We start from the raw sequence: 23,224 nt of genomic DNA, 5'->3' as shown, positions 1-23,224 counted from the left end.
ACTATAGTTTTTGCAGAGCAAAAGCTTAAAATTTTGACAAAGGCCAGCTTATCAATATTTTCTTCTACGGATTGTGCTTTTGGTGTTACATTTAAGTACTTTATATAATCCAAGACCACTAAGATTTTCTCCCATGTTTTCTTCTAGAAGTTTTAAAGTTTTAGGTTTTACATTTAGATCTATGATCCATTTTCAGTTAGTTTTTTAAAAAATATTTTTATTTATTTATTTATTTATTGGCTGCATCGAGTCTTAGTTGCGGCACGCAGGATCTTTGTTAAGGCATGCGGGATCTTTTGTTGCAGCACGTGGGCTTCTCTCTAGTTGTGGCGTGCGGGTTTTCTCTTCTCTAGTTGTGGCGCACAGACTCCAGGGCACATGGGCTCTGTAGTTGTGGCGTGCAGGTTCCAGAGCGTGTGGGCTCTGTAGTTTGCAGCACGCGAGCTCTCTAGTTGAGGCGTGCGAGCTCAGTAGTTGTGGCGTGCGGGCTTAGCTGCTCCTGGCATGTAGGAACCTAGTTCCCTGACCAGGGATCGAACCCATGTCCCCTTCATTGGAAGGCGGATTCTTTACCACTGGACCATCAGGGAAGTCCCCTCAGTTAGTTTTTTTTTTTTTTTTTTTGCGGTACGCGGGCCTCTCCCTGCTGTGGCTTCTCCTGTTGTGGAGCACAGGCTCCGGACGCGCAGGCTCAGAGGCCATGGCTCACGCACGGGCCCAGCCGCTCCGCGGCATGTGGGATCTTCCCAGACCAGGGCACGAACCCGTGTCCCCTGCATCGGCAGGCGGACTCTCAACCGCTGCGCCACCAGGGAAGCCCCCTCAGTTAGTTTTTATACAAGGTGTGAGGTTTAGGTTGAAGTTCATTTTTCTGCACATGGATATTCAGTTGTTCCAACACCATATATTGTACTGTCCTTCCTCCATTGAATTGCCTTTGCAACTTTTGTCAAAAGTCAATTGAACATATTTGTGTGGGTCTATTTCTGGATTCTCTATACAGTTTCATTGATCTGTATGTCCACCTCTTCACCACAACCACTGTCTTGAGTACAGCAGAGCTTTACAGCAAGTCTTAAAATTGGGTGGTGTGATTCCTCCCATGTTACTACTGTTCTTTTGCAAAACTGTCTTGGCTATTCTAGTTCCTTTGTTTTTCCATGTAAAATTTAGAACCAGGATATCCATGTCAATAAGCAAATCCTTTGATTGCATTAAATTTACAAATTAATTTGTGGAGAATTGACATGTTAACTATATTGAGTATTTCAATCCATAAACATAGGAGAAACCCTTTTTCAGGCTTTCCTTGATTTCCTTCATCAGCATTTTGTAATTTTTAGCATATAGATTCCACATAGTTTCAGGTTCTAATTGTCCACTGTTAGTCTTCAGAAATATGACTGATTTTTGGTTGTTCATCTTGCATTCTGCAACCTTGCTAAACTCATTCATTAGTTCTAGACACTTTATTATAGATTCCTTGGGATTTTCTACATGGAAATCATTTCATTATGAATACAGGCAGTTGTATTTCTTCCTTTTTAATCAGTGTGCCTTTTATTTGGTTTTCTTGCCTTATGGCACTGGTTAGGATTTCCAGTGCAATGTTGAATAGAAGTGGTGACAGTGGACATCCTAGCCTTGTTTCCGATTTTCAGGCAAAAGCATTCAATCTCTCATCATTAAGGATGATGTTAGCTGTGGCTTTTCAATAGATACTCTTTATTGGATTAAGGAAGTCCCTTGTATTCCTAGTTTGCTAAGGTTTTTCTTTTTTCTTTAATCACAAAGGGATGCTGAATTTTATTAAATGCTTTTTCTGCATCAACAGGTCAGATTATCCAGTTTTCTTTTTTTAGTCTGTTAATGTGATGAATCACATTAACTGATTTTCAAATATCAGTCATATATCTAGAAACCCCACTTGGTATATTACATTTTCCTTTTTACATATTGTTGGATTCAATCTGCTTATAATTTACTGAGAAATTTGGTGTCCCTGTTAGTGAGGGATACTTTTTGGTGCCATCTTTGCTGGGTTTGGTATTGGGGTAATGCTGGCCTCATAAAATGACTTGAGAAGCATTGCCCCCCACTTTTTTTTTTTTTACTGTTTTTTTTAACATCTTTATTGGAGTATAATTGCTTTACAATGGTACACTAGTTTCTGCTTTATAACAAAGTGAATCAGTTATACATATACATATATCCCCATATCTCCTCCCTCTTGCATCTCCTCCCACCCTCCCTATCTCACCCCTCTAGGTTGTCACAAAGCACCAAGCTGATCTCCCTGTGCTATGTGGCTGCTTCCCACTAGCTATCTATTTTACATTTGGTAGTGTATATATGTCCATGCCACTCTATCACTTCGTCCCAGCTTACCCTCCCCCCTCCCCATGCCCTCAAGTCCCCCCTACCTTTCTATTTTCTAAAAAATATCACATAAAACGGATGTTATTTCTTCTTCGAATGTTTGGTAGGATAGTCTCATTTTATGTGCAAAACCTGAAATGTGAATTCCAAATACTTAAAAATATCTGTTAAGAATTATAACTGCAAAGCTAGCAAGCCATGTGAGTCATAAGCCACACTGATTGTATTGCTCTATGGCAATACCACTTCAGCTGGTTCACAGTATTTACCAGTGTCATCACCTGGGCTAGGGTTTTCTTTAATGGAATGTTTTTAATTACAAATTCAAGTTCTTTAAAATGTAGGATTATATATTTACATTATCTCTTTCTTCTTGGATAGGTGTTGGTAGTTTGTGGCTTTCAAAGAACTGGTTCATTTTATCTAAGTTGTCCAATTTATATGTATGGTTATTTATATTTTGCATTACCCTTTAATGTCTGTGGGGTTTTTAGTGATATCTTCCTATGTGTATTCTTTCCTTTTTTCTTTGTCAGTATGTCTAGACCTTTACCAATATCATTTATCTCTACAAAGAATCACCTTTTGGTTTCATTGATTTCTCTCTACTGTTTTCCTTTCTCAATTTCATTGATTTCTACTCTTTATTATTTCTTAACTTCTGCTTGCTTTGGGTTTATTTTGCTCATCTTTTTCTAGTTTCTTGAGGGTTGGGAAGCTTAGATTAGGATTTGAGACCTTTCTTCTTTTCTAACATAATAATTTAATGCTATAAAATTTCCTGTAAGCCTTGCTTTAACTGCATCCCACAAATTTTGATTCACTGTCTTTTCATTTTTGTTCATCTGATATTTTCTAATTTCCGTTAAGACTTCCTCTTAGACCCATGGATTATTTAGAAGTATGCTGTTTAATTTCCAAGCATTTGGGTATTTTCCAATTATATTTTGATTATTTATTTCTAGCTTAATTCCATTATGGTCAGAGAATATACTTTCTAGGATTTTAACTCTTTTAGATTTGCTAAGGTTTGTTTTATGACCCAGAATATGGTCTATCTTGGAATGTTTGACTGTGTACTTGAAAGGAACATATGTTCTGATGTTGTTAGGTAGAGGATGCTATAAATGTCAACCAGATGCAGTTGGTTGATGGTTTCAGTTCAATATCCTTGCTGATTTTCTACTTCTAGTTCTATCTATTAACTAAATGAAGACTGTTGAGTCTCCAACAATTGTGGATTTGACCTTTTCTCCTTTCAGTTCTATCAAAGTTTGCTTCCTATATTTTGCAGCTCTATTGCTGGGTGTGTACCCATTTAGAATTGTTACATTTTTTTAGTGAGTTGACCCTTTTATCATGTTGTGTCCCTCTCTATCCCTGCTAATTTTCTTTGCTCTGAAGTCTGCTTTGTTTGATATTAATATAGCCACTCTAGCTTTCTTTTACTTAGTGTTGGCATGGTATATCTTTTTACCCCTTTTTGCTTTTTAACTTACCTATACCATTATATTTAAAGTGGGTTTCTTGGACACAGCATATAGTTAGGGCCTGTTTTCTTTTTTTTAATCCAGTCTGACAATCTCTGCTTTTAATTGGTGTGTTTAGATCATTAACATTTAATGTAATTATTGTTATATTTGGATTTAAGTCTATGATTTATTATTTAGTTTCTATTTGGACCTCAGTTTTTTGTTCCTCTCTCTCCCCTTTCCTCTCTTTTTTTGAATATTTTGAATCAAAACATCTTTTGATTATTTGGGTAATTTTTAACAGTCCATTTTAATTTATCTCGAGAGTTTCTGACCATATATCACTGTATAGTCTTTTTTCAGCGCTAGGGATTAAAATATAAATAACTTTTTATAATCTACTTAGAAATAGTATTTTACCATTTTAAGAAGAATGCAAAAATTTACCTCCATATTTCTTTTACCCTCTCCCTTTTATGTTATAATTGTCAAATGCATTACAATGACATATGCTGAAAACCCCACCATACAATACTATAACTTTTGCTTTAAACTGTCATACATATTTTAGAAAACTTAAGAAGAAAACACAGGGCTTCCCTGGTGGCGCAGTGGTTGAGAGTCCGCCTGCTGATGCAGGGGACATGGGTTTGTGCCCCGGTCCAGGAAAATCCCACATGCCGCAGAGTGGCTGGGCCCATGAGCCATGGCTGCTGAGCCTGCGCGTCCGGAGCCTGTGCTCCCCAATGGGAGAGGCCACAAACAGTGAGAGGCCCGCGTACAGAAAAAAAAAAAAAAAAAAAAAAAAGAAGAAGAAAACACAGCCTATTGTATTTATCCAGATACTTATCATTTCTGTTCTTCTGTCATTTCTGAAGTTCCAAGATTCCCTCTGGTATCAATTCCCTTCTACCTAAAGAACTTTCTTTAGTATTTCTGTTAGAGCAACTAATTCTCTTATTTTCTTTCATCTTAAAATGTCTCAGGGGCTTCCCTGGTGGCGCAGTGGTTCAGAGTCTGCCTGCCAATGCAGGGGACACGGGTTCGAGCCCTGGTCTGGGAGGATCCCACATGCCGCGGAGCAACTAGGCCCGTGAGCCACAACTACTGAGCCTCTGCGTCTGGAGTCTGTGCTACGCAACAAGAGAGGCCACAGTAGTGAGAGGCCCATGCACCGCAATGAAAAGTGGTTCCCACTTGCCACAACTAGAGAAAGCCCTTGCGCAGAAACGAAGACCCAACACAGCCAAAGGTAAATAAATAAATAAATAAATAAATAAAAGCTGAGCTGATGTCCAAAAAAAAAAAGTCTTTATTTTTTCAGGACTTTCCTGGTGGCACAGTGGTTAAGAATCCGCCTGCCAATGCAGGGGACACGGGTTCGAACTCTGGTCTGGGACGATCCCACATGCCGTGGAACAACTAAGCCCATGCGCCACAATTACTGAGCCTACACTCTAGAGCCCACGAGCCACAACTACTGAGCCCATGAGCCACAACTACTGAAGCCCGTGCACCTAGAGCCCGTGCTCCGCAACAAGAGGAGCCACTGCAACGAGAAGTCCGCACACCACAACAAAGAGTAGCCCCCGCTCGCCGCAACTACAGAAAAGCCTGCATGCAGCAACAAAGACCCAATGCAGCCAAAAATAAAAAAAATAAATAAAATAAATTTATAAAATAAGAAAGTCTTTATTTTTTCTTCATTCCTGAAGGTTATTTTCACTGGAAATGGAGTTCTAGGTTGACAGTTCTTTTCTTTCAGCACTTAAAAAATATTGTTCTACTGGGGCTTCCCTAGTGGTCCAGTGCTTAAGACTCCCACTTCCACTGCAGGGGGTGCACGTTTGATCCCTGGTCGGGGAAGTTCTGCATGCCCCGTGGTATGGCCAAAAAAAAAAAAAATTGTTCTACTTCCTTTTCATCTCCATGGTTTTTGATGAGAAATCCACAATCATACAAATAATTGTTCCTTTGTATGGTACGTCATTTTTTTTCTCGGCTGCTTTCAAGACATTTTCTTTCTTCGGTTTTTAGCAGTTCGATTTTGATGTGTGTGAGTGATGATTTCTTTTGAGTTTATTCTGTTTGGAGTTATCGGAGACCCTTGAATTGTAAGCTTACATCTTTTGCCAAATTTAGAGTTTTTAGCCAATATTTCTTCAAGTATTTTTTTCTGCATCACATTCTTTATGATCTTTCTGGGAGTGTGATGATACAAATGTTTTGATTTTGTCCCATAGGTCCCTAAGGCTCTGCTCCGTTTCTTTTCCTCCTACTCTTTTTTCTCTCTGTTGCTCAAACTGGATTATTTCTAGTGATCTATTTTCAATGCACTCTTTTCTTTGCCATCTCCATCTGCTATTAAGCCCAACCAGTGAGTTTTAAAATTTTAGTTATTGGATTTTTAAATTCTAACATTTCTGTTCTGTTCTTTTCTATATCTTCTATTTCTCTGTGGAGACTGTCTATATTAGATTTGTTTCAGGAATGTTCACACTTACTTCTTAGAGCATGACGTTACTATCTGTTTTAAAATCTTTATCTGATAATTCCAACATCTGAGTCATCTAGGGTTGGCATCTGTTAACTACCTTTTCCCATGCAAGTCTTCGGGGTTTTCCTGGTTCTTCATATGTGGAGTAATTATGGGTGGTATCCCTGACATTTTGCATATTACGTTGTGGAGACTCTGAATCTTCCTTAAACTCTATGGAGAATGTTAATATTTTGTTCTAGCAGGCACCTGACCAGGTGAGGTTCTGTCTCCGGGGCCAAGTGGTGAGAGAATAAAGAGAAAAACAAAAGGAATCAGGATTCCCTTCAGGCTCTTGGTCAGAGATTTAGGCACCTGTGCTGCCACTGCTGTTGCCACTACTGAAGCCATAGGATTGCCTAGGGACTAGGGTGGGGGAAAAAGGAAGAGAAAAGAACCCCAGGGGAATTCCCCTATTCTCTGTCCTGTAGGAATCCCATTTCCTGCTCCTCAGACCACACAGAGAAGGCTTCTTTGCACCTGCTATGCAGTTCCAGGTTTTAGGCTATCCTGGATGCCATATCAGAAGCAAAATAAAGGGGACACTCACCACCAGCTTGATGGTACTTTGAGTTCCCTAATCTACCTGCTACAGTCCTCAGATAGCTACTCCATGTATTTGGTCCATAGTTTATAATTGTGTTCAGCAGGAGAGACTGGGTGGGGGTGTGCTTATTCTACCTCACTGGGAACTGGAACAACACCAAGGGCTCTTAACTCTGTTGTACAACCAGGGTGGAGAACCACTGTATACATGTATGTGGATATTCTATATCAAGGGTTGGCAAACTTTTTCTGCAAAGGGCCTGACTGTAAATATTTTGGGCTTTGTGGCTGTATGGTCTCTGTTGCAACTACTCAACCTACTCAACTCTGCTGCTGTAGTGTGAAAGCAGCCTAGATAATATGTAAATGAATGGGCATGGCTATCTTGCAATAAAACTTTATTTGAATAAAAAACAGGTGATAGGCTTATCTGGCCCATGGACCACAGTTTGCTGACCCCAGTTCTACCTCATGAGCAAAGCTGGTTAATGGTAAAGTTCACTTTTTTACTTTTTCCCATTCCTTAGATAGCAGAATTCTGCAAATAACTACAAAAGTTAATCCTTTGCTCTTCCATTCCTACTCCCATTAATCACAAGAACCGTGGTGCACGTTCAGTTTGGGTTCAATTATGCTCTTTGATTCCTGAAACAGTCACTACTGTAGAGCTAAAATTTTTAAAACTAAAATTCAAGATTTGACCGATGTTACATATTTCACATATAACAAAAAACGCTGTAGCTATCACTGCAAACAGAAATCCTTATTTGCAATTTTCTCAAGGATACGTTAAAGCAGAGATCATAAATAACAGTGTCCCAATTTGTTTTTCCAGAGACTGACTGGCTGGAGGTGTGGAGAGGCTGCTGTCCTTTCAACTCACCTGGTTTCCTGCCACACAGATAGAAGGCTAGTCTGTCAGTCAGCTCATACTGTATTTCTACGAGGCGTTCTGCCAGCTCATGGTGCCCTCCTTGCCTATCAAGAGAAAACAAAGTACCATTTTTATTGCTCGTTGGCCACTGGAGCTAGAATAGAAAAGTACAGAGACGTTCCCTGAGATACCTGAGTCATTTATCAAACGTGACTTTTTAGAATAATCAACCTTTTTGTGTGAGGTAAACTGTCAAGGTCTACTTCGATTCCCACCTTTATAAAAACTGTTTTCACAATCTCAACTATCACCTTTCCTTTATTAATTTATAAGACAGAGTACTTAACAAGGAATTCAAGGACTTATGAGAGGGACAAAGAATAACTTCATCTAATGAGGTAGAAAATAAAACTAATAAATGGTCAAGGGTAGAGGTTCTCAAAAATTAACTAGCATTTAAAAAAAATATACAGATGTCCAGGACCCACCCTTGGAAATTCTGAATCAATAAAAACAGGAGCAGTGTGGACATTAATATTTTGAAAAAGGTCCTTCCCCTAGATGCTTCTCATGCAGCCAGCCTGACCTCTGGATTAGAGTTCAGTAACCACTTCAAGGTCTTTGATTCAGGGAGAGACAGACCAACCTAATGCATAGCTCACACCTCCTTGTCTTTAATTTCCATCACAGAAAATATTAATTTTGCCTTTGAAACAAATATTTAAGCTGCTTGAAATCCTTTAAGTAACAAGGCATATAAATAAATCATTACCCTGAGAGACTATTATGTGCAAGGTACAAGAGGATATTCCAAGGTAAGTGATAAGTATCATTTACTGAGGCTCTGTTCCCCTTAAAAGATGAAGTCTAGCTTCTGCCAGTTTCTCTTCCCACATACAAGGCACTACAAAAATATTCTCCAACCTACCCACAAATCTTTGATTTCTGTGATGCACATCTTTTTTTCTCATTTTTTAACATCTGTGAAATCAGGAGGTATCCTACAGTTGATAGTACATCATCATTTAATTGGTTGAGTCTTTTCCTTTTTAATGGTATATGAAATAATGATGACCCATATAAACAGTGGAGTGTTAGACCTGATGAAATACTGTATTCCTCAGTACCTTAGCTCTTATTCCCAGACACACTCTGCTCTATCCAGTTAGGTCTCCTGCTGTGCCGAACACGCCTGTCCATCCCTCCCCCCTGAACTTGACCCACGCCCTTCTTCTCACCTGGAACACCTTAGCTCCTCTTCACACACCCAAATCCAATCCACTCTTCAAAGACCAACTAAAGACATTTCTTAATGATTTGGGCCACAGTGAAGAAATCCTATATATGTATCCATTTTGGTAATGAATTCTACATTATCTTGCCTCATTTAACTCTTACATGCATTTATGAACCCTCTCCTCCCTAAGAGTAAATTCTAGGAGGGCAGAGTTCATTTTACTTGCCATTTTCAAGTTGTCACTTGTCATTTTATCCTCTGCAGAGTATAATTCTTTGCAGTTAATAAAGTTAATTTGGAAAAAGAAGGAAAGATGATCCATCTTCTATCATTTAAATGATATTCAAGCCTAATCTATGGATGTATTTATTTATTTCCCAGCACTTCACAGCCAAAATGTTGAAACAAAGAAAAAGTGAAATTTTATAGCAAGCACCCAGATGTCTACTACCTAAATCCTGCAAGTAACAGTTTTACTATACTTGTTTAGCCACATATCTATCCATATAGATTTGTTTCTAAGTTCAAGCAATGACTAAAAATATTAAAAAACTGAGGAGTGGGTTCTGCAATTCTTCATATTTGATTTGTACTCCAACTATGGCTCAAATACCACTGCGTTTAAAGGATAAAAAGAAATGAGGGCCTCCCTGGTGGCGCAGTGGTTGAGAGTCCGCCTGCCGATGCAGGGGATACGGGTTCGTGCCCCGGTCCAGGAGGATCCCATATGCCGCAGAGCGGCTGGGCCCGTGGGCCATGGCCGCTGAGCCTGCGCCTGTGCTCCGCAACGGGAGAGGCCACAACAGTGAGAGGCCCGCATACCGCAAAAAAAAAAAAAAAAAAAAAAGAAATGAAAGACTGGAAGCTAAGCACAATGGTTAACGGTTCTACCCTCCCTGACTTTAGCTGGCTCTAAGATCATATGCGTTTGAAATACCTTCATCTGCAAAATAATAGCATGCAAACCTCTGAAGGGGTTAAATGTTAATCATACACAATTTAGCCACTTAACAATGAATCATACACAACAGAAATAATCCCAAACAGAGAGAGGTGACAAGAATCTAGTCTCCTACCTTGCATAATCAACAGGAGTTTTCCCACTCGCATCTTGTGTGCCTGGGTCTGCACCATATACCGCCAATAATTCCGCCTGTAAAATCTGCCCTGCTTTGGAGGCAACATGGAGTGGGGTGTTTCCTTTCTCCTAAGAATCATTAATAAAAAGTATACAAAAAGAAGCAAAATTAAATAAACGAAAGGCTACACGAATGCAACCCATTTAGTTTCAATTTAATATCTGAATCAATTCATGCTTTCTTACAGGGTGAAAAAAGTTGGCTTGTGCTCCTAAAGATAATAGCCTCAAACAGGTTTCAAGATTCCCTGTTCTCACGCTTGAATGGAGTTGCTGAAAAATACACACACAAGAAAGAATATTTGTTAAAAATGTAAAGAATGACGTAGCAGAGCAGCTGGTGGACTATTTTAATACACATTATAGTAGTACTACATCATCTTTATTTAGCTCAGTAAGGTGGATGAAGCAGTCTCTCCCTTGCTGGTCACAACCATCCCCAGGCTCTAAGGCAGGGTCAGGCCCATTTTCCTGACAGGAAACTAGGGCTGGGAAGGCTAACCTGCCCAAATGCATGATCTAAGTGGCACAACCAGACCTTGAGTGAGAGGGAGTGTGAAGAGGTGGCTGAGCATGGCTCTGAAGTCTGAATTTCAAACCATACACCTCTCAAGCTGTGTGACCTTGAGGAAGTTCTTTAAGCAATCTGAACCTCAGTTTCCTTATCTCTAAAATGGTGATAATAATGCCACCTATTCACAGGGTTACTATAAGGACTCAATGATATAACAAAGCATGGAGCCTGGTACATAGGAAATGCTCAAAGAATATACCTGCTATTATTATTGTTGATGTTGTTATTTGTTGTTATTATTGAACCTAGGGCTTTAGAGCTTCATATCCTATACTGTGCAAATCACAGGATTCTGCCTTATATCACATCCTCTCCACAACACTATTCTTGGCCTTGTATACAATGATTTAATGAAGTCTTTCAGGGTGGGAAATAGGCCTGTGCTATACCAAATTCTGTACCACCACAGAAATGCCCTTATACATTCAGAAGATGAGCTGCCTTCCTTCAAGTCTAACCTAGAATTGTCCAAAATGCAATAACTCTTATCGTAGCAATGGAGAAATCGACACTAACATCTGTATCCAAGTCTTATTTTTTAATTAATTTTATTTTTAAAAATTGTGCTAAAAAACACATACCAAGTCTTATTAATAAATGGAAGTAACCATCATATACATTCCCATGCAGAGTTTAAAATTCTGAATTATGAGTGCCTACGATCTGTGTGAGCATTTGCCAAAAGCAGTGCTTTGAAAATAAGGATATGTATTTTCATGGCATCTCTCAAACACATGTAAAGGCCCACATAAAGAAAACCATCTATTCACTTTGCAAGTTTAATAAACCATCCCATGTACTACAGCTGTGAGGCACACCCTGCTTCCTGAAGATCCCACTCAGCGTGCAACCTAGAAGCCTGCAGAAGTCCCACAAACCTTCTAGTCCCTCCTAGAAACAAACGCTGAGATGGCTCCTATTTCAAAGCTAAACAAACAAAAACTTACAGAGACACACTTATAGAGCCATATCTGAAAAACACAGAGAGTTTTCTGGATACTCGTTTGTCCCTCTGCTCCTTACACCTCCACTAACATGAACGGCTGCCATTTGAAGTAAGATGAAAGGAGAAACCAACTGCACAAAAAGCTGTTACTAATTATTCGGTGTACAGAAAGGAGTTTCTGTTTTTCTTTTCTTTCTAAGTTTTTTTCAAATGAGACGATACGCTGCTTCATCCAGCAATTTTAGGGATTTTAAAAGGTGTGACCCACCTTACTAAGATCTTTGGCAGTCACACTATCGTCATCCCGGCAGGGCAAGCGGTGGACAAATGCTAACATCTGATACTTTGCTCTGATGAATTCTGCTTTATTAGGACTGGTTCGAAAACAAAAAAGAAAACAGTTCACTTGCAGTTCAGATACGACATTCCCCATTCTTCAGACTGTAAAAAGAAGAGGAAGTGACCCACATCCCCCACTCAAGAATAGAATGAACAATACTGAAGTAAGTGTCAGCAGTGTGTTGTCAGGCCTGAAGTCTGAAAACATACATTAGTCATTATAATGGCCAGGACTGCAGAATACCTGCTTTTTATAGCATCTTTCTGCTCTGTGTAATTTTCTTAACGGACTTAGCAACCTTGTGAGGAAGCAGCTCTTCATCCCATCTTATAAGTGCGGCATCAGGCAGACTGGAGCCCAGAACCGAGATTTCTGGTCTGACTGCCTACTGTTTGAGTGCCAAAGCTCAAATGTGATTACATCAAAAGCCACCAAGCCTTAGTCTTAAACCAGAGAAACCACTGAATTCTGCTGGGTAACCATGCAAAAGAGATGGTCCCATGCCTGGCTTTGTTCTGCATTCCTAATAGCAAAGAGGTCAATGCAAAACTGGGTGACTACCTCCCGTGCTGCCCCTGTAGGGGCTGGTCAAAAACAGCTGCACTCCTTTCAGCGGGCCCCAGGGGTTATGAAGAAATAAGAGTATTTATAAACATTTCACTCACTGTACTTTATCCTGTGGATTAGCTTTGCGTCTTCCACTGATAAGAGAGGCAGGGTCCAGCAAAGAATGCTCCCATATAGAATTAGCACCATTATTATACAAGGTTTCAACCATCTAAAACCAAGCAGTATAAAATCATATTTAAATTTCTTTCTGCAAACATCCAGTGGGAATCAGTGACTGAACTGGGAAAACAAAGCCCTATTACAAACACTAGCATGACTGGAATATCACACACGTCATTATCTTCTGTTTTAGAATGAGAAAGATGAACCTGTATGCAGGATTCAGGTTTGACCAGCAGGATAGCTAAGTACTTAAATGGGTTTGATTACATTTTCTCACAGATGATGAAGAAAGAGTACTTTGACACTTTAGGACAGTATTTCCCAAGCCTGAGCATCCAAATGCTATTTTCAAGATTCTTAATATTTTTCTTTAAATCCACTTACTTTCTAAAACTTTCACTAGTAATTATAATTTGATGTGCTAGTTACAGTTTTAGGCAACCATTTAAATAAATATTTGAGTATTACCTACATCTACCTTGAGTACCACTGGTGGTTCACGTGCCATACTCTGGGAATTGTTGTTTTAGGGTCAAATCTGGCATTTTAAACTACTCATCTCTGAACTTTATTCAGATCCTATAATATAATGAGTACTCTGTATAATCTGACTGCAGTAAACACCCACTTTCACATGAGAATGAGCTGTTAGAAACTTCTGAGCAAAAGTTATTAATAAACCATGTCCCCCAATTTCATTTCAAAGCATGACTCCTGACATGGCCCCATCTGTTTTTTACGTTAGTGAAGATACTGTCACATCAAAGATCCACACTCACTTGTTCTGATCCTTTGGTACACATAGGCAAGTTTTAAGGACATGTTGTGCAGCTGGCACAGATTTAGTAAAATATGTACTCAAAACAAATGAAGGCGAAACACATGCGTAAGTCTGAGTTCCAACAGAACTCGAAGAATGTGTACCCCGAAATAGAAGTACCGGTGACATGACAATGGACCCCCAAATAAAACAAAGGGCCCCCTGAACACTTAGCAGGGTGTTAGGCATTCAATCAAAACAGAACTTAATTGTCTCTAACAGGTTACAAGAACTTTAAGAGAACTTAAATCAGATGTTTCAGAAATTTCTGAGGAATCTCAGTCCATGCTTCTATCAAAGCGGTCAACATCATGAAAAGTTTCTAAGGCAGTCACTTTCAAAAACATTCATCACGGTATGTGGAAAAGACAGACGGTTTAAAAACAATTTCTGGTGACATTCTAGAAAGTCAGCAATGAAACATTAGCAGGAAATTCTAATGACTGTCTACCTATAGTTCAGATTTTGGGACAAGATTTACATTAGGAGGGAAAAAAATCTCAAATGATGAAATCAGTAATTATATATAGCATCAATAAGCATGGCACCTCTGCTCAATTATGAGTCAAACATTTTTGTAAGATTTAAGAAGTATAATTTTAGTGCTAAAACAGTGAGCCCTAAAAACTTAAATTACAAACCATGAGCAGAATTCTTATTCTTTACCTGAAGCAATGTTGGAGGCCATGGTGTGTGTTTAAGATGCCTTACTTGAGAGATATGGCGCCCTAGACTCCGATGGACACTGCAGCACTCGTCACATATAAAAGTTCCCCTATTTACTGATGCCCAGGAAGGATCTGGAAAGAAGAATGAAATCAGTGGCAAGGATACCAGGTGGTTGCTATTCCGCCAGATGGCAAAAGATGACTGAGGTTTGGTTTTTCAGAAAAACAAGACATTTCTGTTGTTTTAGTATGCTAGTCAACATATCAAGCCGGCGAGTTTTTCTGATGCCCTAATGAGATCTACCATCTCAGATGTGTGCTCTTTCAATCAACCTAAGAGAAGCAAATTGAGAGGATTCACCTGAATCATTTCGAATCCATCTCCACAAGTAGCAAGATAACATAACTGTGTCAGTGAACAATCCACACAGCATTATGTGAAGTGAGTGGTGAAAAGACAGCTACCCTACAACTGCTACACATCTACATGCCACTGGGCTTAGCAGAAAGCTGCAAGTGACACAACTATACAACTGCTCAGCTGCTATGGTTCTGAACACAGACTGGGAAACCTGACCTCCTGCACTAGGAAATGTGCTTTCATACCCATTAGGTATTTTAAATAAACTGTTGAGTCCGATCTCACCACTGATCTGAAAGGACAGAAGCTGTAAAAACAGCGGCTTCACAGAAGCAAAGATGTAAAATACAAGTGAGTAATACTTTTGGTGTGTGCACAATACTTTTTTTCCTGTGAAGTCCCACAGAGCTTCATTAGACATCCTTTGAAACAAGGAATAATTCACACTTGGTAAGCAGTAAGAATAACTCACACTGGGAAAGTAAACTGAGTATTTAGAAACTCAAAATAAAGACGGACCTTCTACATTTCATCAGACTCACAATGGGGTGACAATAGGTGCTGCTCAAGCTGCCTGGCTTAAGGGGTATATTTAAAAATTCTTCAATGTCCACAAAAATCTCTAAAATGCATGTACACCATCTTTACCATTTCTAACAGTTTATTCAAACCCCTTCCAACCATATAATGAAAAGTTATGGGATTTCAATCAAAGACAAACTGGGAGCCAAAGAGTGTGGTGGTTAAGAGGGTTGGCTCTGGAGATAAGCAGTCCAGGGTTTGAACCCCAACTCTGCCACTTCTTGCATAATGATCTCAGGCAAGTTATTTCTCTGAGGGTCCTCATCATGGATCAAACGGGAAGAACAACACATCTCAGGGTGGTGAGGATATAAAGAGTAAGTGAAGTTCCTTGCATATAGTAATATTTCCAAATTATTTTGTTAAGTACCATTCAAATATTTTCAAGAGCCCACTGAAATTCATGGCCACTAGGGAAAGTTTTTGATTGCTAATACATGAAACATTGAATGTTTCACATGAACACTGTCTTACTACAGTGAAAAATCTCAGTGGAGTTTTCAGGTAGTTGAACTCAGAGTAGGATATGAGTTAGATTCACTTAAAAAAAAAAGGTAAACTATTTATTGAATACTAAGATTTGATCATAGTCAAATGTTTGCCATGAAATAAAACAGAAACAAAATTATTCAATGAAGTACAACTATGTCAGTACTACTAAGTCATTCTAAAAAACAAAGATTGGAAACACCAAGATGAAGGATCCCTGCAAAGATACATAACAACTTTGCTTTTTGCAGTATGGTACTACGACTAATGACACACATACAAAAAAGACTATTCGTTTTGAAGATTACCTTTGCTTCTCAGATATCATTCAGAGGATTCACAATCTTCTTGGAGGAAATTAAACAGGAACAAGACAACAAGGATTTAACACACACTAAGCAAGGCTCTATATTAATCACCTTAACATCGTGAATCAGAATCCCATAGAGAGAACATCAGAATGTTAACAACACAGTAAAATCGAAATCAAGTTTGTACGACTGAGGGTGGGTGAACCCCTTCCAGTTTATCTGAATGTTTTATTCCAGGGCTTCTTAACCTGGGTTCTAGGAACACAACTAATGGGCTTCAGAAATGTCTAGAACCCCTCTGAGAAATCTTAACATAAATTCTGCGTGAAAGAGTTAAGCATGTGTGCATTTTCTGGGAAGAAGGCCTGAGCATTCATCAGAATTCCAAAAGGGTCACTTCCCTGGTGGCACAGTGGTTAAGAATCCACCTGTCAATGCAGGGGACACAGGTTCGATCCCTAGTCTGGGAAGATCCCACATGCCACGGAGCAACTAAGCCTGTGAGCCACAACTACTGAGCCTGCGCTCTAGAGCCCGCGAACCACAACTACTGAGCCCATGTGCCACAACTACTGAAGCCTGCGCCCCTAGGGCCCGTGCTCCGCACAAGAGAAGCCACCGCAATGAGAAGCCCGAGCACCACAATGAAGAGTAGCCCCTGCTCACTGCAACTAGAGAAAGCCCGCATGCAGCAACGAAGACCCAACACAGCCAAAAATAAATAAATTAAAAAAAAAAAAAGAATCTCAAAGGGATCCCCAACCCTAAAGGTAACTCTTTTACTAGACCTTTGCAGAAAAGGCAGCACAAATTCCCAGCTGCTCAAGTTCAGAACACTTCAAGGTAGCCTAATTATATTCAAAACAGGAAGGAAGTGACTCAAGTCTCTGTAGATGAGGCATGAGACAACAACTAAAAAGATAACAATGGCAGAGAAAATGTTCTGAAATGCACAAAACGCCGGAGAAGTGCAAGACAGTATTTATTATTTAGTTGAGTATTTACTGTGGCAATGGAGATACAGTTTTCCTTTGCCCCATACCATCCACTGAGAAGCAAAGAAAATGCACTTCAACAGGAAGTTTGAATCTAAATTCATGTGAATCAAACATCACAGAAAGTTCAACTGAAAACAGGCAAGAAAATAAGGAAGTGGAACAAATAACATTTTTAGAGAATACAATGGAGCTCGTATAACACACTAACTTGGTTTCTGAAACACTTCTTTTTAAACTCCTCCACCCGTCTCCCTATCTTCAAAGGAAACTGGTAACCCCACTTACAGTATACAGGCCGTGAAATAACCACATAAGGTTTGAGTTATCATAATACTATTTAAAATCAGTCTCCACTTCCATATGACAAGATGAAGTTCCGAACAGTTGCAAAAACACTGGTGCTCATTTCGTTAAGATCGTTTATTGGACGCTATTGTGCCAAAGAAGCCATCTTACAACTTCAAATTCAAAGCAGATAAATCCAAACACTGAAAACAGCATAGAGACCTGTCAACCCAGTTCCAACCGCTAAGATGGATCTGAACTCCAAATCTGAAAACTATGCATGGGAGGAATGGTTTTGGCCTTTCAATGCTCCCATATGCCTATACTGCCTGAATGCACAAATGGGTATACTTGCCCGTGATTTGGTGTGTGTTTGTTTTGTAAGGTGTAATTAATGTATGATTTAGAAATTCAACTATAGCTTTAAGGGACTATAAAGGTTCTGTACACAGTACAAAAAAGAAAAAAAGGAAAAAAACCGCCTTAAATGAGATGATTCTAAGAATATTCATTGAATCTTCCCTACCCCTGAGCACTGTACTCCCAATTATCCTCAACGGAAAAATGAGGAAATCACGACTTGGCCAAATGAAGTCACTAGCCCAAGGTCACCCAGAGGCAAAATCTAGTTTGAACTCAGCTCGTTTAGATCTCGGAACTTGAAACCGGCATTGCCTCCTAAGTGCTGGTGGCATTTGCAAGACCCCTGGAGATTCTCCGCGGTGGAGTGGGAGTAGGGATGTAAGGAGCGGGGAACTCATCCATGGGGGTCCTCTGGCGAGTCTCAGTGGAGGGAAGCGGCGAGTGTCGCCCACTCCGGGCAGGGCCCCAGGGCCCCCTCCTGGGGCGGGAGTCTGGGTAGCTGTGGGGAGGGGGCTGACACCTGCAGCCTCTGGGGGCCGCAGCCGGGAGGACGCTCGGATTTCACTTCTGTAACTGGCCTTCCTGTAGATTGCCCAAGCCCCTTCCTGTTGGGAAAGCGGGCCCGACCCCGCCGTTCCACCGCCCGGCCTGGGACAGGGAGGAGAGGGAAGGAAGGGACGGGAGGGCGGCGACCCCCTGCCCGCTCCGGCTCTGACAGGCCCGGGACGGTCCCGCCCCAAGGCCGCCGAGGTTCCTCCTCGTCCCGACCCAAGGCACAGGGTGCAGAGCTCGACAGCCGGAACCCGCCCGGCCCGAGGGGGCGGCCCCGGGACAGGGGTCCCGGCCAGGAGAGCTGAAGGGAGCGGGCCCGGCTGGTGCGACTCACCCGGCCCGCTGCAGTCAGCGCACACCTCGCTGCTCCGGAGCCGTTTCGACATGGCTCCCGCCTCCCACCTGCCAGGAACCTGGTGGCCCGGGACAGCGAAGGCGGCGGCGGCGGCGGCGCTTCCGCTCTAACGGGTCCCCACGGTGGTGCTAGCTGCGGCGCCTCTCCCCTCAGCGCCTCACAGCCGCGGCGCAGCACGCACGCGCGGGGAGGCGCCCTTCGGCGACGGGCAGGTCATGTGACCGGAAAGGGCACGCTGCCTTGTCGCCATCTTGAGTGAGGGCAGGTGTCTTCTGTCCTACTTCCAAATTTCCTTGATTTGGTGTCTCCTTCTCTGGAAGAGACTCGCTTCTTCCCAGCGCTGATTAATACCAGGGGAAGCAGCAAAATCTAGTGACTAGAGGTATGCAGACACAACCTTCCTGAGGCAATCAATAGTCAAGTCATTTAGCATAACTTTGGCCAAGTTCACTTATTTATGCATTCCTTTATTCAACAAATATTTATTGAGCATCTACTATGTTCCACACACTGCTCCAGGCACTGGAGAAGGAGCAGTGAGCCAAGAAGACGAAATTTCCTGTCTTTATGGAGCTTACTTTCAACTGCACTAGATCTACAATAAGTATAAGAGGACTATGTTAGATGTTTCCTTACGCTGCAGTTTTAATCTCATCTGCAAAATGGAGATAATAAGTATCTACCCGTAGCCCATGATTTGCTTTTGTATAGTCTGTTACTTAAAAATGATTTTTACATTTTTAAAGGGTTGTAAAGAAGAAAAAGGAGAGGAGGGATAGGATGAAGAATATTCAACAAAACATATATGACGTGCAAAGCTAAATATTTACTGTCTGGCTAAGGACAAATGGGATAATTTACAGAAGAGTGTGGTGTGCCTGCCCCATAGTAAGCCCTCAATAATAGTAGCTCCTATTATTGTTGGAAAAAAATATTTTTTTTTTGGCTGAGTTGGGTCTTTGTTGCTGCGCACGGGCTTTGTCCAGTTGCGATGAGCAGGGGCTTCTCATTACAGTGGCTTCTCTTATTGTGGAGCAGATTCTTGCTCTCTATATCTGTGAATCTGCTTCTTTTTTGTTATATTTACAACTTTGTTGTATTTTTTAGATTCCACGTATAAGTTATATCATACAGTATTTATCTTTCTCTGTCTGACTTATTTCACTTAGCATAATGACCTCCAAGTCCAGTGGCAGTGGCGCCACCAGGGAAGCCCTGGAATTTGATATTACTATTATTTTCTAATCACAACTTTTTTTTTTTGTCTTGAGGATAAGAATAGATAATCTAACTCACAGGATGGTGTGAGATAAACACAATGAGATGAGTTTAAGCAGTGTGAAGAAGAGCAGAGATGTGACCCTAATGCTAATGAATATTGTATGTATTATATGTAAACACAACCATGATCTCCCTTCAGCAAATATTCCATGCCTATTGTGGGCCAGGTACTGTTTTAACTTTAGGTACTCTGGTGAGCAGTTATCGTGGAGTTTTCCGACTAATGAATTAAGAGAAATGTTCAATAAACATAGGATGATGAAGAGAAAGAAAATTAAATTGCACAAGGCTTCTGAAAGGATAGAAGTCCTGGAAGAGGTCTCAGAAGCACTGGTCTTTGGTTCATCTCTCCATTTTTATAAATGTGTGATATGGGCATAACCACATAATTCCCACACATTCCACAGTTAGAGCCTCTGGGTTCCATCCTGATGCTCCTGCATCCTGTTTTGGTTTGCAGACTAACAAATCTTCTGGACCCAACACATGTGGAGAATGGATTAGGCCAGGATTCTTGAACAGCTGTTGTTGCAGGCATCTGAAAAGCTGGATGTGCACAAGCAGGGAAGGCAGAGGGTATGCTTTCAGGATGCATTAAATAACTTTGCCCAGTTATGTGGTCTAGTTGTAGACAGCTGGGCAGAAAGCTTAGGCTGGTGAGTAGCTGTAAGTTGACTTGGTTCTTCATTGAATCAAGGAGTTATAGTGTCTTACATTGAAACCCAAAGAATGAACTTAATAGTGGCTGACTGTGGTCAAGTCTAAGTATTATCTATTAGTCCTTTTGGCCATAACCCCAAATTCAAATGGCTAGCTTCAAAAATAGATGACATTCATATGTGGAATAAACCACCACCTTAGGTAACTGAATTATAACCCAGTTTGGAGTTCAGGTAGAACAGTGGGGGGTGGGGGATGGATTTGTGTCCTCCAGGGGATATTTGGCAATGTCTGGAGACATTCTGGGGGTAGTGTTACTGGCATCCAGTGGATAGAATGGCCAGGGATGCTGCTCAACATCCTACAAAGCACAGGACAAGTCCCACATAAAGAATTATGTGGTTCACATCTTCCTTTCCAATTTGGGTTCCTTTTATTTCTTTTTCTTCTCTGATTGCTGTGGTTAGGACTTCCAAAACTATGTTGAATAAAAGTGGTGAGAGTGGGCATCCTTGTCTTGTTCCTGATTTCAGAGGAAATGCTTTCAGCTTTTCACCATTGAGTATGATGTTAGCTGTAGGTTTGTCATATATGGCCTTTATTATGTTGAGGTATGTTCCCTTTGTGTAGTATTCAACAATGGAATACTACTCAGTCATTAAAAAAAGAATGAAATTTTGCCATTTGCAGCAACATGGATGGACTTGGAGGTCATTATGCTAAGTGAAATGAGTCAGACAGAGAAAGATAAATACTGTATGATATAACTTATACGTGGAATCTAAAAAATACAACAAAGTTGTAAATATAACAAAAAAAGAAGCAGATTCACAGATATAGAGAGCAAACTAGTGGTTACCACTGGGGAGAGCGGGAGAGGGGTAATATAAGGGTAGAGGAGGAGGCACAAACTATTGGGTGTAAGATAGACTCAAGGATGTACAACACTGGGAATATAGCCAATATTTAGTAAAAACTGTAAATGGAAAGCAACTTAAAATTTTTTAAATTTATTTATTTTTAGCTGTGTTGGGTCTTCGCTGCTGTGCGCAGGCTTTCTCTAGTTGCAGCGAGTGGGGGCTACTCTTCGTTGCAGTGCGCGGGCTTCTCATCGCGGTGGCTTCTCATTGCGGAGCACGGGCTCTAGGCGTGCGGGCTTCAGTAGTTGTGGCACGCAGGCTCAGTAGTTGTGGCTTGCGGGCTCTAGAGCACAGGCTCAGTAGTTGTGGCACATGGGCTTAGTTGCTCCGCGGCGTGTGGGATCTTCCCAGACCAGGGATTGAACCCGTGTTCCCTGCATTGGCAGGAGGATTCTCAACCACTGCGCCACCAGGGAAGCCCTGGAAAGCAACTTTTTAAAATTGTATAAAAAATAAAAATAAATAAAAGTAAAAAAAAAATTAAATTAAAAAGAATCAGAGCTACCAGAATAGAAAAAAAATTATGTGGTTCAAAATGTGCTGAAGTTGAGAAATCCTGAGATAGAGCCATCCTCTTATTGTGCAACTATTTAATGCCACTTCTCCAGAGTTTATAATTCCCCCTTGAAAATTGTTTGGTGTTGCCCACTTCCAAAATGGCTCCTGACCAATCATGGAAGCATCTGCCCAGGTCCAAAAAGGCTAGGGAGTCAGTAACTAGAATGGTTTGGTCCAGGCGCCAGTTGTCACCCTGTGACCACAGAGCCGGTGGAAGAGGCCCAGTTGTGGACCGAACCATATGAGAAAGCTGGAGCAGGGGGAAAGGGGGTGATGAAGGGTAGACCGAGTTTTCCATGTAGAGATTCTGGGCTAAAGAAGAGAGTTTTAGCTCTGTTTTGGACATTACTGTGTTTCCAGATGTGGACTTCAGGTGGGTGGGGTTGGGCGGACCCCGGACCAGGTGGTTGTCCTTTCCTCCCCCCCTCCACGGCGCGCGGTGGTTCGCTCCCCGCACTTCCCTGTTTGGGGCAGCTCTGCCCGCAGAAGTCGGTTCGGGAACTGTCAGCGCAGGCGGGAGCGCGGCGGGGCGCGGGGTGGGCGCGGCCGACCCCGTCCCCGACCCCGACCCGGCCCGCGACCGCCGACCTCCCGCGCGTGCCCCTCACCTGGCCAGCTAGTCCCCCTTGCCTCGTACCGCGCCCCTCGCTCGCTCCCCTGGTTCTCTCGCTCGCCGGCCGCCGGGCGGGCGGTCGGGCGCAGTAGACCCTGCCGGTGCTGAGGCTTGGCAAGCGGGTGGTGAGGGCCCGGCTGCGGCCTCCTCGCCATGTCCTCTGTCCGCGACGCTAGCGGCCACTTCCCTTTACACGTCCTGGTCTGGAACAACGACTACCGGCAGCTGGAGAAGGAGCTGCAGGGCCAGGTGAGGGGCGAGGCGGGGGTCCGCCCCCGGCGAGAGGAGGGGGGAGTCGGGGGTCGCATCGCCTCCCTGAGCCCATCTCCAGCCCTCTGCCCTCGGGGGCCCGCAGACCCCTTCCACTCTGCAGTCGTGGGACAATAATGATAATAATAATAATAACAGAACATGTATTGAGTGTTTAATGTGTTCCAGGCCCTGTGTCGAGGTTTTATATATATTATTTCTCTCAGCCTTTCCAACAACCCTAGGAGGTAGGTACTATCGTTAAATTTGACAGAGAAGTAAACTGAGGCTCTCAGAGGTTATGTGCCTTACACAAGGTCCCTCACCTAATAAATACCAAATCAGGATTTTTAACTCTGGCCAGCTGGCTCCAGCGTGCACCGTC

General features: G+C 41.7%; 2 protein-coding genes across 10 annotated transcripts in view; one reads left to right on the top strand and one right to left on the bottom strand.

Annotated features, from left to right (window-relative positions):
* Positions 1-18,716, bottom strand: part of GIT2 (GIT ArfGAP 2) — a 46,861-nt gene extending 28,145 nt beyond the window's left edge. For all 9 annotated transcript variants that reach the window (XM_060119783.1, XM_060119788.1, XM_060119789.1 and 6 more), the window contains exons 1-7: positions 18,538-18,716; positions 14,261-14,394; positions 12,708-12,820; positions 11,971-12,076; positions 10,369-10,455; positions 10,121-10,251; positions 7,817-7,911 (exon numbers count right to left, since the gene is read on the bottom strand). In XM_060119783.1, coding sequence (XP_059975766.1) covers positions 7,817-7,911; positions 10,121-10,251; positions 10,369-10,455; positions 11,971-12,076; positions 12,708-12,820; positions 14,261-14,394; positions 18,538-18,589 — 718 coding nt within the window. In that variant the 5' untranslated portion in view covers positions 18,590-18,716. The remainder of the gene's footprint in view (positions 1-7,816; positions 7,912-10,120; positions 10,252-10,368; positions 10,456-11,970; positions 12,077-12,707; positions 12,821-14,260; positions 14,395-18,537) is intronic.
* Positions 18,717-22,479: 3,763 nt separating this feature from the next.
* ANKRD13A (ankyrin repeat domain 13A) overlaps positions 22,480-23,224 on the top strand; it is a 41,659-nt gene continuing 40,914 nt past the window's right edge. The window contains exon 1 of the mRNA XM_060118596.1: positions 22,480-22,839. Coding sequence (XP_059974579.1) covers positions 22,744-22,839 — 96 coding nt within the window. The 5' untranslated portion in view covers positions 22,480-22,743. The remainder of the gene's footprint in view (positions 22,840-23,224) is intronic.

Source organism: Mesoplodon densirostris, chromosome 15, assembly GCF_025265405.1.
Source record: "Mesoplodon densirostris isolate mMesDen1 chromosome 15, mMesDen1 primary haplotype, whole genome shotgun sequence".
Classification (NCBI taxonomy): Eukaryota; Metazoa; Chordata; class Mammalia; order Artiodactyla; family Ziphiidae; genus Mesoplodon; species Mesoplodon densirostris.
The sequence above is the reverse complement of the archived record's forward strand: the minus strand, read 5'-3'. Positions and strand labels throughout refer to the sequence as shown.